The sequence below is a fragment of the Atractosteus spatula genome, chromosome 7 (genome assembly GCF_055471065.1).
Source record: "Atractosteus spatula isolate fAtrSpa1 chromosome 7, fAtrSpa1.hap1, whole genome shotgun sequence".
Taxonomy (NCBI): Eukaryota; Metazoa; Chordata; class Actinopteri; order Semionotiformes; family Lepisosteidae; genus Atractosteus; species Atractosteus spatula.
In genome coordinates this window covers 50,789,364-50,803,132 of record NC_142712.1, presented here as the reverse complement: position 1 = coordinate 50,803,132, position 13,769 = coordinate 50,789,364, and the positions used below count along the sequence as shown (strand labels likewise).

Sequence of the window (13,769 nt, the reverse complement as noted above, 5' to 3'; positions counted from 1 at the left end):
AGGCCCGCCGCCCGGCTGCGCCCCTCGACACCTCCGTCTCCTGCGCAAGAACACTCGCCCACAAGCTTCTCCGCGACGCAGCCCGCCTCCCATTAAAATCCCGGCACAAGGCACGCTCTTCACGCGAAAACCATGGTTTCCTGGTGGGTTGTTTTTCTTTCTTCCGTTTGTTTGTTTTCCTTATGTGTGTTATCACTTTTAATCTCCAAGACACAACTTCTGTCAAGGCTCATGCCGCGGGCTCGGCGTTCAGCTGAAGTAACGCATCGTTTTGCTTTATTCACGCCAGCTCGCGAGAAGGGAGTTAAAATACTAAAACAACAAAACGGAACAAAATTTTAAAAAGTCACGACTTTACTTGGAGACAGCGTCTTCAATTTTTAATTGAACTTTTCCTGTTTTTATTTCTTATACGATACAGCGGTTCACTCTGCTGCTTCGGGTCGGCGGCGCCATATGCTTGGTCGAGTCGCTTGCTTCTCCTCACAGTCAGCGCCTCCCTTACAGACTGGGGTCGTGTTTTAATTCGTTATTTGCTTGTTTGTTTTAAATCCTGTATTTGGTCCCCAGTTTTCTTCAACAGAACACCTCTCGCCCCTCTCTCCGAGAATGATAAGATACAGGAAGCAGCTGTTTACGACTAAGAAATAGTTCCGACGTGAAACCAAAGGCGGAGATTACAAAAGGGGCCGGAATAACAGTTTGGGGTTTTGTTAGTGATGCACCCAGAGGAGGAGTTTTGGGTGTTATTGTGTCACAAAATGATGATGTAGGAACCAATTATATAAATAATCTAGGATAAAATGTCCCGGAGATTAATTTTTTGATTATGTAACTTATGTTGTTAAAATTCACATAATAATATCAGAAATGTCACATTGTGTTTAATACACAATTTGGGTAACAACTAACCAATGAGGATGTTGGAATAACATATTTATTACAAGAAGGTCGTTACAGATATTATTTTGTGGTTTTAATACCGTGGTGCAATAGGACAGGTGTCCTTGTCTGACCCATTAGCTATAGAGGAGAGAGCAGTGAACACACATTAAAAATGAAAGACCGGTGTGTCACCAATCTGGAGCGTTTCCGAAAACACCCAGAAACGTCTGAGCGTCTCTGTCGTCGTCTGGTGTTCTTACAAATGACAATGTAACACCTTCAAACCCCTTTCGGGATTCATGCAAAAGGATTTGGGAGCCAAATATCTGCAAAGTAAAAAAGTTCCCGAAAAGGAACTGCAAAATATTTGTAGTCAGTAAATTATAGAAATGAACCGAATTTCTGTATAAATCATCGCGACTTTATTTCACAGGAAACATGAAGACTGTTGGAGTGAGGCAAAAGAAGTCATTTATGGCCAGTTTCAGCGTCAGTCTTAGCACTTAAGAATTCCTCTGGTCATATTTCAGAAGGTGCCCTAGCCACAATGGAACATTACTCCAGTACGTCCTTGCACAGATATCATCATATTAGATGACCAAAACATTTGAGCATGGCTTCGTTCTGTATGATATACTGTATTTACACAGGAACATGGCGGTCCCGGCGCCTATTTATTTTTAATGTTAACAGAATTTCAGTAGGCCCGATCGGGTTTTTCACTGTGTAAGAGGTGCGAGAAGCCCCCTGCACACGTTTATACTGGTGCATCTGATTTTTAAGCCTGGGAACTAAAGGCGCCACAAGATGCATGCATTTTTAATCTGCGCTTTGACACATACAACATCTCCTCCTGCCATTCTGATCTATATGCATTATTCAGGGCCAGCTCTTCAGATTTACACAGAGGCCAAGTCCCTCTGTATAGCAGCGGTATTTCATTTCACACTGGTAGTCCTTCACTGTGGGTCAGTGTAGTGTAGTCCGTATGGCGCGACATTACAGAAACCAGGATGCAGATTAAAAAGAAACCCAAATGAAGCTCTAGCTATTGAAACGAGGTCTAGGCTGTTATGCGCACAGATACGTTTTTAGACTGAAATGATCCTTTCTTTTTAAGACTTCGGTTCCACGTGAAAAAGCACAGTGTGTGCCGTGGTCACATTGAGTAACGTGCTGGTCTGAACTGCGGGTAAAAGAGAGGTTTTAGTTCTGGACGCTGAGAGATAACCTGCCAGATGACTGATTCGCAACGCACTCTAATTCCCCTGCAGCCTGGGTGGTGGATCAACGGAGATTAGGCACAGTGGTTCATCTGTAAACCGAAATCCTACAATTTCACGTAATAGCAGCTGTCTTCCCCCCGCAATCACACATTCAGTGTGTGTGCGTGTAATTCACAATGGTTAGTGCACAGGGGTGAAAAAAAACAACAAAACGGGTTGATCTTTAAGATCTTCTGCGTTAAGAGGGAAACTGAACCTGTTTTTGAGTCCAAAATTTAAAAAAAAGCACGTGATCGACTGTGTATGAGGCCAGATAGCGCCACAAAATATCAAAGGATAATTCTTCACATAATCCTACTCAAGTGGGCTGCTGTTGCAGCTACAAAGCTGTTGATTTTTTTTTTATTGAGTCAGAGGCAAATACAAAGGGCTCAATCGGAGAAGCACCGAAAGCTTGCGAGCCTGGCTCTATGCAGACGGGTTAACCGAAAGAAGAAGATCGCATATTTAAAAGCATATCGAGGTGTAAGAGAAACTGCGTCTAGTGTTACAGCCTGTTACCAAGTGAGTCAATCTGTATTGTACGGTAATCCTGATACTAGATGTCGCTACTTTGTAAACACTGAGCCCAGAAGAAGTGAAACGCACGTTGAGTGTGCCGGGTCAGGAAGGGGGGGAGTTCCGATCGCCGGACACATGTGGAACAGTCACAAGCTGCTGTAGCTTCGGCTTGTGACTGTTCGTGATGTTTTCCAGAAGCGGGTAGCTGGCGAACCGATCGGTTTATACCCCAGGCTTCCTCTGCCAACTGAGGCCGACCGGCGAGCGTGGGACGGCGGTGGATTAGGAGGAGGAGGAAGAGTGAGCGGAGGCAGGACGGTACAGCGGCCGGGGAGAGACTCTTCATCTGGGGGTCTGGCGAGGAGCCCGCAGTCGGCAATGCGGAAACGACAGAACTCTGCCATGCAGGCGTCAACCTTTCACCCTAGGTTTGAGAAATTAAAATGACTTTTTCCCCCCCGCAGATGTAAAGGAAAAGGCTCGCATTGCAGCGGTGATCAAAAAACAGAACAAAAGAGTTATTCTCTAAAATGGCTGGAAGTTAGGAAGGGAACTCCTACTGCAGTTACAGAAGTGAAAAGGAGACCGCTGAGTAGCCTATCGCAGAATTGTATATCACTGTGTAGTGTTTCGGGGGACTTGCCCGAATGCTGTCAAAAGATAATTAAAGATTTACTGTTATAAAAGACTTTAAAATCGATTTAGAAGAAACGTTTCTCATCCTTAACGTTAACTTTTGTCACTCGGTGTATTGACGTTTGTGTATTATACTTTGAACAGACATTTAGCTGTTCTTATTTCACTCAAAGTCAGATATATGTGCAGTTTCGTACATCTATACGATTGGTTAGGCCGTTTTAATTGCACGGGAATCAATGCTTTAAAATGTTAGGTTAGAAACAGGGTGCTAGGCGAAGAGCTGTGAAGGTTTCTTCGCTTGTTTCCGGATCCCAGCTCTCTGGTGGCACGATCTGACCTCTTGCCAATAGTCTAGCCGAACTTCACCACAATACAGGAGGACATCTGTCTAAGACCCTGACTGGGAAGAGTCCAAACACGGGGGAGAGCTGACAGTAGGCAGTGAGCCTGGTTTTTGGAGGGACTGAAAATGCATGGAGGTTGTAGGGACTGAGAAGCCAGGATCTGAGCAGTAGTTCATTCCAGTACAGGTTGTGCCACCTATTTAAAGTAACAGTTGCAATTTATATGCTGTAACTGGTAACCAAAGCATTGCATAATTAGCAACGTCTCTAGCATTTAGCAATTGCTGTGTTTCTAAAGGTTTGAATAACTGTGCTGCTTGCTGCGGCTTATTATTAATGCATTCTTACTATTCCCGTGCTGGAGTCAATCCACTGGCTGCTGATTGTATTTAGAACCGGGCCAGTGATGTCAGTAAGGCAATAGAAAGGCATTCCTCTTCTTGCCTTGTTACATAGGTGACGTTTTTGCAATAGCTGAATTGCTGTTTCAGCTAAAACCCAAAGGTCACGAGAAAGGGATCTTTGCTTCCCTTGTCTGAAAAAGGATATTAGAAATGAGAATGCTCTTTAGGGGTCTCGGATGGTGAACCCCCACTTATTTTTCCCTTGCGCACAATGTCTCGACTTCCGCGCTACACGGGCGACGGAAACTGCAGCTGAAACCGAACCCCTCCTGTCTGCCCCACCTGGCAGAAACATCGCCGCTGGGGCCAAGAGGCAGCACCACACACGGCGGCCGCCATCTGGAGACAGCAGGGCTGGGGAACCCGACACCCCAGGACTCTGCCTCCCACTGAACAGCGCCCAGCCCCAGCAAGGTGCAGAGAGGCCTGTAGGGCAGGGGAGACAGAGGACGAGGAACTCTGTCTGAGGAGAGCAATTAGAAGTTCTCAACTGTCTGAATAATAATAATAATAATAATAATAATAATAATAATAATAATAATTTCATTTATGAGGGGTTTTACTCAGTCTGCTCTATGGTACTGCACATGTAAAACTCACAGCAGAAGTAAAACAGAGCTCAGCAGGTTGACCCAGAAAACATTAATTCTATATTAAAAGCTTACAGTGAAAAGACAGGCCTTTAACAGTGTTGACAGTCTCCAGTGGATTTGGGTGTGTCACCTCACAAGAAGGCCCTGTCACCCTCTGGAGTCTGGTCTTCAGCAGAGCAAGAAGGCCTGAACGAGCAGATCTGAGCTTCATGCAATAAGTCCTTGAAATCAGCTGGAGAGAGACCCTGCAGGGCCCAATACGTGAGGAGGATGACCTCTGAACTCTGGGAGCCACAGAGGATGGGAGTAATGTGCTGAAGCAGAGGCCTCATAGGTTGCACTCTGCTGAACCTTATTTAGAAGCATACACACCCCAGTAAGAAAGGTGTTACAGCAGCCTAATCACAATGGAATAAAGGTGTATCAATATTTCACCATCAGATGTCAAAGCACAGGTCTTTAACCTGGAATTGTTATGCAGATGGGAGGTAGATACCCTTCCCACTGTTAACATAGGGATTTGGGAATGTTTCAGGGTTAGTCTTTGTTAAGGGTATTGAAGGGGCTGGGGACATAGAACGCATAGCCAAATGTATTGGATTGATTGACATTGTGTGTCAGTCTTCTGGGCTATGATTTCCTTTTTCACTGCATTTCCATTGGAACCTCTTTATCCTTGCCAACGCTTGGTTACAGACGCAGATTTGTGTAAGATAACATGCTTTCAGAACAGGGTTGTGAAATGGATGTGGTGGGATGCAGATGTGATGTATTTAAGAAGGTCTTATGTGAAAAAGATAAATACCCTTGGATTACAGAGCAAAGAATGTGTTTGTTAAACCTTGCTGGTTTCCTGAGCTCTTAGCATTCGGGTTAAAGGAACAGATGGGTTTGAAGAGAAGCAGATGGCACTGAGCACACAGGGTGCTGGGTAATACAACTCGGCATCAGTGGGAGAGAGTGCTGTCCTGCAGCAGCCACTGACCACACTCACTGCAGCATCGCTCTGTAATTCATGTGCCTGGTATTGAGTCAGAATCAGCTCTGCTCTGTTCAGAGGGATCAGAGCTAAATTAGAATGCTTTGGATCAAGAGCCTTAACACCAGCGTTTTGGAAATATGACAGTAATGACTTTATAGGAAGACCCTAGTGTCACAGATCGCTGAGACCGAAACAGAATGTGGTAAATGCACAGCTGCAGGGAACTAAAAAATCATGTGCACGAGTGACTGGAAAAAATCCGAACCCGTGTTTAGGAGTCGACACCGAAGACCATTGAGGAAGCCGATGACGTTAAAGTGCGTTGTTGAGTTCATCCAAATCAGGCATGCTTGTGCCATCAGATTTGTGATGTTGCGCTGAGGAAACCTGTTTTCCGCAAACTGTTGAAAAGTGTCGTTTGATGACAACACAGTGCCGTGAGAATCCCGCGGTCTCTTACCCTCTTCCTGCAGCAGACACGCGTCCCGAGAAGCAGAGTCTTCGCTGAAGAAACCGCAGTTCCACCTGGACCTGTGGTTTTACTTCACCCTTCAGAACTGGGTCCTGGACTTCGGCAGGCCCATCGTCATGGTGAGTTGAGGCCAGTACAGCACAGTACAGAACAGCAGTGTGTTGAGTGATCACGCGGGGCTCACAGCGCCTGGAGATACTCCACAGGGTCTCACGGTGCTAAAGCAGTCACAGGAAAGCAAAACCCCCTAGTGCATAGCAGTTGTATCTAATTCTGCATTTCTGAACTACACACTATAATGCAGAAAGTGCTGATAAGTTATTGAAGCAATGCATTTAGTATTATTTTCACCTCACATATACAGTGTGCATAAACAGATTTACTCCAAATGCAGAAACGCTGTATGAATAGTCAGTACTCTGCAGCTCCTAGAACCCAAAATGGATTACACTACAGTGCAAATAGAGTCTTACTTGGAAATGTGTCTTGGCTTTGCAAGCAATGAAAACTGTGTTTTCAGCTGCCCTGAAAACAGTCTGATTTCTGTGCAATTTCAGATTGTCTTGCCACTGGAGTGGTTCCCCCTGAACAAGCCCAGCGCTGGTGATTATTTTCACATGGCCTACAACATCATCACTCCCTTCCTGCTCCTCAAGGTAACTAGAAACGCTGGGTCTGGAACCTCTGTTGCTCAAACTGTTCTGTCCTCACTCAGTCCAGGTTACTCAGCCTGAAGTCCTCTCTATGGGGGTACCTTTAATTCGATTATTGTCATCTTCCACTTAATCATCAGTAAAGGTGGTGGTGGTGGAGGGGAGTCCCCATTACCTGTAAAGCGCTTTGAGTGGAGTGTCCAGAAAAGCGCTATATAAGTGTAAGCAATTATAATTATTATTATTATTGTTAAAGTGATTGGGGATACGGCTATAGCGAAATTCAGTGCTGCAGTGGTGGTCACAAGATCAAGTAGGCTTCTCTAGTGCATGGGTACGCAATTCCTTATGTATCGTAACACATTTTCTCTTTACACGAAGACCTTCAGAAAGTGTCCCATTTGTCCGGTTAAGCTAATTGATTAGGACAATTTGGTTATTAGCAGAAGAGGTTGAACGAGAACCTCCAAGACTGGAATTTTGCACCACTTCTGCATCATCTCTTGTGGACTTTAATTCCAAACCCTATACAGCACTGAAGCCTTTTCCCAAGGGTCAGTTTACTTTAATGTCTTCCTCGTGTCAGTGGACTCTGGAGCTGATTCGGCTTTATAATTCTGTGTATTTCAAAGTACTTTATACTTTTTGTTTAGATCTTTTGCTCTGCACTAATTGCCCAGCGGACAGAGCCACCTGATTTATCTGTCATGTGGGTAAAACACCAGTGGAGTTTAATCTGCGATTCAGAATCGCTGGCATTTACATCTCCCGCTGTTTACTGCTGCCTCAACATGCAAGATGACCTTCCAGTCACCACCCGTTGGACTTTGTTACACACAGCTCCTTAATTAGACCATTGATCACTTGTCATTGTAATTCAGTACTTGCTTAGTGCTGGTTGTGGGAGCTGGTTTGGCAGGAAGATTCAGTTGGTGGGAACGTCTGCATTCCAGCTCCATTAAGAATATTTATAATCCATTTCAGCTACACATCCCACACCAGGGGATCATGTCATAAAGTCATTCCTCTTGATTGTTTATTATGCTATCCTTTATTTCATGTCATTTATTAAGGTTCTGCAATACCCTTAAATGCTTCTTTTAGTGGATGGTGTGCATAAGTAAATGCACAGTGGTGCAGCGGTGAGCATTGCTGTCTCTTGTCGCTGCACTGGGGCCCTGGCTTCAGTTCTGTACCTGGGGTGCTGTCTGTGTGGAGTTTGTATGTTCTCCCTGTGTTCCAGTGGGTTTCCCCCCACAGTCTAAAGACTAGAGGCCGGTAGGATAATTGGTTTCTGGGAAAACTGGCATGAGTGCCTGTGCCTGTGTTTGTGTTGGTGTGCACCCTGCGATGGACTGGCGACCCGTCAAGGCCGTATCCTGTCTTGTGCCCATTGCATGCTGGGATAGGACAGGCTCCAGCTCCCCTGTGACCCTGTATTGGATAAAATGGTTAAAAGATGGGAAGGTGGGGTGGGCATTACCTTTGAAATGAGTGGTGCATCATTCTATTTTTGAAGAGTGGGGAAAATCTGAATGTCCAGGTGCAGGGTGGCGGTGAGTTCTAGGAAAATCAACTTCACTCCTGGGTTTTGTCCCTCTCTCTCTCTCTACCTGAGCAGCTAATCGAGCGCAGCCCCAAGACCCTGCCACACTCTGCCGTGTACCTGTGCATCATCACCTTCGTCATGGGCGCCAGCATCCACCTGGTGGGCGACTCCATCAACCACCGGCTCATCCTGAGTGGCTACCAGCTGCACCTGTCCGTCCGCGACAACCCCATCATCAAGAGCCTCAAGCCTGAGAGCCTGGTACGTCCCCAGCGTGCGCAGAGCCGGCTGGCTCCCCAGGCCTCTGAAAAACTGTACTTGTTCCAGACCCGAGGCAGGATTTCAGTGGGTTCCTTTAAGAAGAAAAAAGGCCATTGAACTGCACATTCGAAGGCCCAGTTGCAATGAAGTCAGTAAGAGTTCAGAGTTGAAGTCCTCATATCAAGTTCAACTACAGCATATCAACATTCACAGGAAGACAATTTCTCATACATATAGGGCTGCAAAACATATATTACTTGTTGTCTGATGTTACTTGATTAAATTTGTCACTAGATTCTGAGCACAATTGTTAAAAACTCTAAATATTTGCAATTTCTCTCCTTTGCTCTCCATATAGTGGCAGAGATAATGCAGGTAGCTTACTTCCACTGTTATAAGAAATCTGCTGCCCTTTGTGTCAGTGAAGTGTCTACAGGGTAGTGCCTGATTTCTGACATGGATTAGAAACATGTTTCTATGTCTTTTTTGGTCAGACTGACTAACAATAGCACGAAGATCTCAAAGGACACAGCCCCTGGTCTGTGGCTGTGCTGCCCCAGCCCAGAGGTAATCAGGTGTCTAACACATCTCAATTCTCCCCACAGATAGACTCCTTTGAACTGCTGTATTACTATGATGAAAATCTGGGACACTCCATGTGGTAGGTAGAATTTGTTTTAAATATTTGTCTTAGTTTTCCTGCTGTCTCCAAAGTTGTAAAAAGAAACTTAAATTGCAGAATGCTTTAAAGGAACTTTCTTTATAAGGACATGTAAACATTTTCTTGCTTTCGCACAAGATGTTTTATAGTCATACCCTACCTTAGGACCCAGTGTGTGACTGTTGCTCATATTTACTCAGTGGTCCTTTTATTCCAAAAGCTGTAAATTAAATTAGAAGACAACAAAAAGGCAAAAGGCACATGAGCTAAACCCACAGCTATGAAGCTACAGTATGTACAATGGGTTTTAAACACTGAATTAGACCGCAAGAATAGCTTTTGACCCCTCAGCAAGGTCCACTTGCACACTACAACTGGAGAGCTGGTGCTGCCCACTGACTACTGCGGCTCTTCCCCCACAGGTATGTGCCCTTCTTCCTCATCCTCTTCCTCTACTTCACTGGCTGCTTCACCCACATCAGGGAGGAGAAGAAGATGCCCGTCTCAGCATGGCTGCTGGTGGGGCCCAGTGGGCTCTACTACTGGTGAGTACAGCTGTGTGAGGATAAAACAGAATCACTCTGATCGCCATAATGCAGTTTTTTATTGAGTTATATTGACAGGAGAGGACACAGCCTCTGGATTCAGGGGGACAAGGCTGAACAACGTGTACATGAGCTGGATCTTTTAGCTGTGGTTTTCCGGGTGCAGCTGCCTGCTGTGTGTGCTAGCTCTGTAATCAAAGGGGTGGCCTTTGCTGGTGGTTTTAATCTAATCGTCCACAGCACCAGTCCTGTCAGTGGCCAGCGGTCAGCGGCCAGTCACATGTCTCTGGTCAAGTTGGCCAAAGAATTGGAGATAGGAACACGTCTTGCTGTTAATGGTCTGCATTCGTTAACAGTCTGCACTTGTTAGTAGCCCCCAGGCCCAATCAAATATTGGGCCTGTGTCCTACTTCTAGGGACCAGCCCAGAAAGATATTGTGTATTGTGTAAGGCCAGCCTGCAAGAAAATGTGTTTTTGTCTAATAACCAAGCTAGGCACTTAGTGTTTTGTTACATTTCTTTGATCTCTAAGCCAGGTCTGTTCTCTTCATTGTCTGGGGCTCTGTGCTTTCCTGCACTCAGACCATATGAGAGCAGTTTGCTCAATGCCCTCTGCTGACGCCGTTCCTGTGGGGCGCCTGTGCTTAAATACAGGTGTCAAGAGGAGTGTCCTGCTGGCACCTTTGGCTGGCAGTGAACTGAATCTAGAAACACTCATAGTAGAGCACTTTAATAACCTCCAGGCCCGCTCAGATCTTGTACTTGAGTCCTTTCTCAAAGGCCAGCTCAGAAAATTGCTTTATTTACTCACATACACTCTCAGCTATGTGTCTTCTCTTTTTACTGCAGCAGCCCTTAGACACCTCTTGCGTTTGATATCTGTCAACCTGTTAAAATTGCACTCTGAACAAACCTGTTACCTACAGTATAAACTGTCTATTTGGCGTAAAAACCTTCATTTCTTACCACAAAAAATGCACAGACTGAACCTGTGAATTACCTTTTCTTTACCCAACCCAAGTTGTAATTTAAACCGTAACCCTTTTTCCTACTAGTATATTATGAATTTACTTATTGTTTGCCTCGGTCAGTTTTACAGGCCTTAATCTAAACTGCTTACTTTTCTGAACTGACATTGGCAGTGCTGGGTAGCTTTACCATCCATTCACAGAGAATGACTTGGTCTCTGTCTTCAGTAGTGTCTCCTAGTGATGTGTTTGCTCTAGGTGTCTCATGTGGTATGTGTATTTTAATTAAGAAAAGTATCAGTTAATTATAGTTATGTAGATAGGAGGACTGGTCACAGCCACTAGTAAAGATGAACATGTTCTCTCTTTTGGTTCCTTGGTTTTTATATGTCCCCATGTGGAATCACATGCCCCATGTAATACTGCCAAGGCTTGTAACACTGAGGAACAGTAAAGCATCCATCAGCAAAGGCAATTAACATCAAGACAAGAACTCAGCCTTGACCAGTTCAGGACATACATGTCAGTGTAACACGTTCATAATTTAAACCAGAGCTTGTCTGTTGTGATGAAATAATTTATGCGTGTAGTGCAAATTCAAAGGTGTGGTTAATACATAATTATGAACCCGAAGATAAGCAAAGTTTTGTTTTTAGCTGGTAGGGGACAGTTTAATACTTCCCCACCCAAAAGAAAACACAGTTAGCAACAGAGCAATTGAAATTAATGCAAGAGGTCTGAGACATTCAAACTAGCCCAGAGTTTTGTTGCGTGACTGGACCCTGCGTGTTTCATCTGACAAAGGGCTGTTGCTCGAGTCACAGGCAGAGGAAAGCTGCTCCAGCTGCTGCCCCCTTGTGGTGAAGTGTGCACACAGAATGCCTGGCTTGTGCGATGTTCTTTCCTGGGGAGTGTGAGCACTAGTGTGTCAACGGAGTGAAACCGTGACGGCGCGGGCCCCTCAGTCTGACCTTTTTCCTGTCGTGCTGCCCTTAGGTACCTGGTGACAGAGGGCCAGATCTTCATCCTCTACATCTTCACCTTCTTCGCGATGATGGCCACGGTCATGCACCAGAAACGCAAGGGGTTTGTGCTGGACAGCAACGGCCTCTTCCTCTTCTACAGCTTCTCCATCACCCTGGCGTTGGTGGCGGTGTGGGTGGCCTGTCTGTGGAGTGACCAGACCCTGCGGAAGAAGTACCCAGGGGTGATATATGTCCCCGAGCCCTGGGCCTTCTACACACTGCACATCCAGGGCCAGCACTAGCTCTCAGGACTCGGAAATAAAGGCAGACAGGATGCCTTGGCTACAGAAAACTAATTCCCTCTATGCAAAGGAAAAAGAAGGCATCCCTGGGGAGTGCCAAGGTCTTGACTTGGACCTGACAAGATGGATCTTTTTTATAATTCCAAGTAGGCTGCCCCATCCCTCCAAGCCGAGGTGATGGTGTCCTGTGCAGACCCTGCACAGTTCCCGTTCCTTAGCGAGTGTTCAGTGTGCGAAGACAGAACTGTGACAGCACTTGCTCTGGTTCATAGATATCCCTGACAGACTTTGTAAGACAGTGTTATATATTTGACCTTCCCAAAAAACTGGGCATTTATAAAGTGAGTGAGCAAAAACGTCCTAGCATCCTGGATGCAGAAGGTTGCATCCTGAAATTGATTCATCCTGGACGATGATGTGTGGAAGGCATCCAGATGGGACCATAGGGAGCTTACTCACTTGCACAATAATTGTGGACACAGTTGTGTTGCATGTCTGCACAGTCAAGCCATCACAGACAGAAATGTAGACATATTGAGCTTGACACAGCATGCTTTGGTGCGTATGCTGTTGTCCATGGAAACACAACCTGCAAGATGTGTTCGTGTTCGTGTTTGTAGTTGTCCCAAATTGCAGTGGTGCAAGGCTTTCAAGATTCCATTGCTTGAATTGGGCAGTCACCATAATGTGATACCGGTACTTCTAGTAAGAAAAAAAAGTCATCCACATAAACTCATTTGTGTACAATTTCTTTTTTCTTATTTGACTTGTGTGCTACAAATGAGGTGTCTGCAGACTGCCAGCTTGCTAGTCACTGTCCAGCACTCCACACTGATTTTTCCTGTGACTTCCCAGAGCCTGGGACACCGACTGCTAGCTGTGATCACACAGAGCTGGTGTCCTTACCCACTGGACTAACACAGATCTCCTGCTGAGTGTACTGTCCCGACTGTGTCAGGCCCGTACAGGCCACAGAGAGACTCATCCAATCTCCTGTGAGGGACATCTATAACACCTGCCTGTGGTTCTCCAGTATAAGGCCTATCCTGATAGAGGGCAAGCCTAGATGAGACAGGCTGACTGGGCAGTGGCAGAGAAGTACTGTTGTCTCTTCTCTGAGGACAGCACCACATTGCAGCTACTATAGCTGGTGGAACCAGCATGATACAACCACACAATCAGACCACAGTCTGCTAAGCAGCTTTAAAGATGCAGGATCTTTTCAAAGCTAGCGTTACACCTTTTACCCTATAATGAGTACACTGGCATACATATACAGTATGTGTGAAGTTTAGATAATACCAAGTACACTGCACCTGCTCTTCTGCACCATTAGTATGTGTTTTATAAGATTCTTAAAACCTGTGTTGTAAAACCTTTAGCGTTTTACCTGGTAGAAGGTAAAGGTGGCTTTTCCGGACAAGCTTTACACAATTCACAAGTTTTGCCCTCATCATGTTTCCTAGTTTTGTGGGTGAGTTTGCAAATAAGGTCACAGTAAAACAACAATGAATTGTCCAGTTTCCTACAGGGGTGTTCACTGAGGGCTGGGTGATTTTAGCTTTTTAATGATTTCTTTTATGTCTATGCCCGTGTTTGACCTGATTTGCCTTCATGTATATCTTTTGTTTCTTCCCTGTTGGACGTGTACTGTTCTATCTATAGCACTGAATTCCTTGGAAATCGGCTTATTAAAAATTCAGTTGACTTTTGTTTGTTAACAAAACAAAAAAATAAATCGATGAGTGCTTACTGTTAA

At 45.2% G+C, this 13,769-nt stretch overlaps 1 protein-coding gene across 3 annotated transcripts; it reads left to right on the top strand.

Annotated features, from left to right (window-relative positions):
* The first annotated feature begins 14 nt into the window (after nt 1–14).
* On the top strand, nt 15–13,769 carry LOC148831353 (ceroid-lipofuscinosis neuronal protein 6 homolog). 3 transcript variants are annotated; one of them, XM_088921506.1, is made up of 8 exons: nt 15–143; nt 2,868–3,100; nt 6,108–6,225; nt 6,664–6,762; nt 8,381–8,569; nt 9,175–9,230; nt 9,653–9,775; nt 11,740–13,769. In XM_088921506.1, exons 2-8 carry the CDS (start codon nt 3,051–3,053, stop codon nt 12,008–12,010), a joined length of 906 nt encoding a protein of 301 aa, XP_088777632.1. In that variant the 5' UTR covers nt 15–143; nt 2,868–3,050; the 3' UTR covers nt 12,011–13,769. The 3 variants fall into 3 exon arrangements, with proteins under 3 accessions (XP_088777632.1, XP_088777630.1, XP_088777631.1); XM_088921504.1 differs by lacking the exon at nt 15–143 and adding an exon at nt 2,641–2,675 and having other exon boundaries at nt 2,819–3,100; XM_088921505.1 differs by lacking the exon at nt 15–143 and having other exon boundaries at nt 2,764–3,100; nt 6,111–6,225.

Excerpts from the sequence above, each read along its gene's own strand:
- LOC148831353 (XM_088921506.1), top strand. The coding sequence starts at position 3,051 with ATGCGGAAACGACAGAACTCTGCCATGCAGGCGTCAACCTTTCACCCT. Across the intron at positions 6,226-6,663 it reads TCGGCAGGCCCATCGTCATG|ATTGTCTTGCCACTGGAGTG; the intron begins GTGAGTTGAGGC and ends GTGCAATTTCAG. Across the intron at positions 6,763-8,380 it reads CTCCCTTCCTGCTCCTCAAG|CTAATCGAGCGCAGCCCCAA; the intron begins GTAACTAGAAAC and ends CTACCTGAGCAG.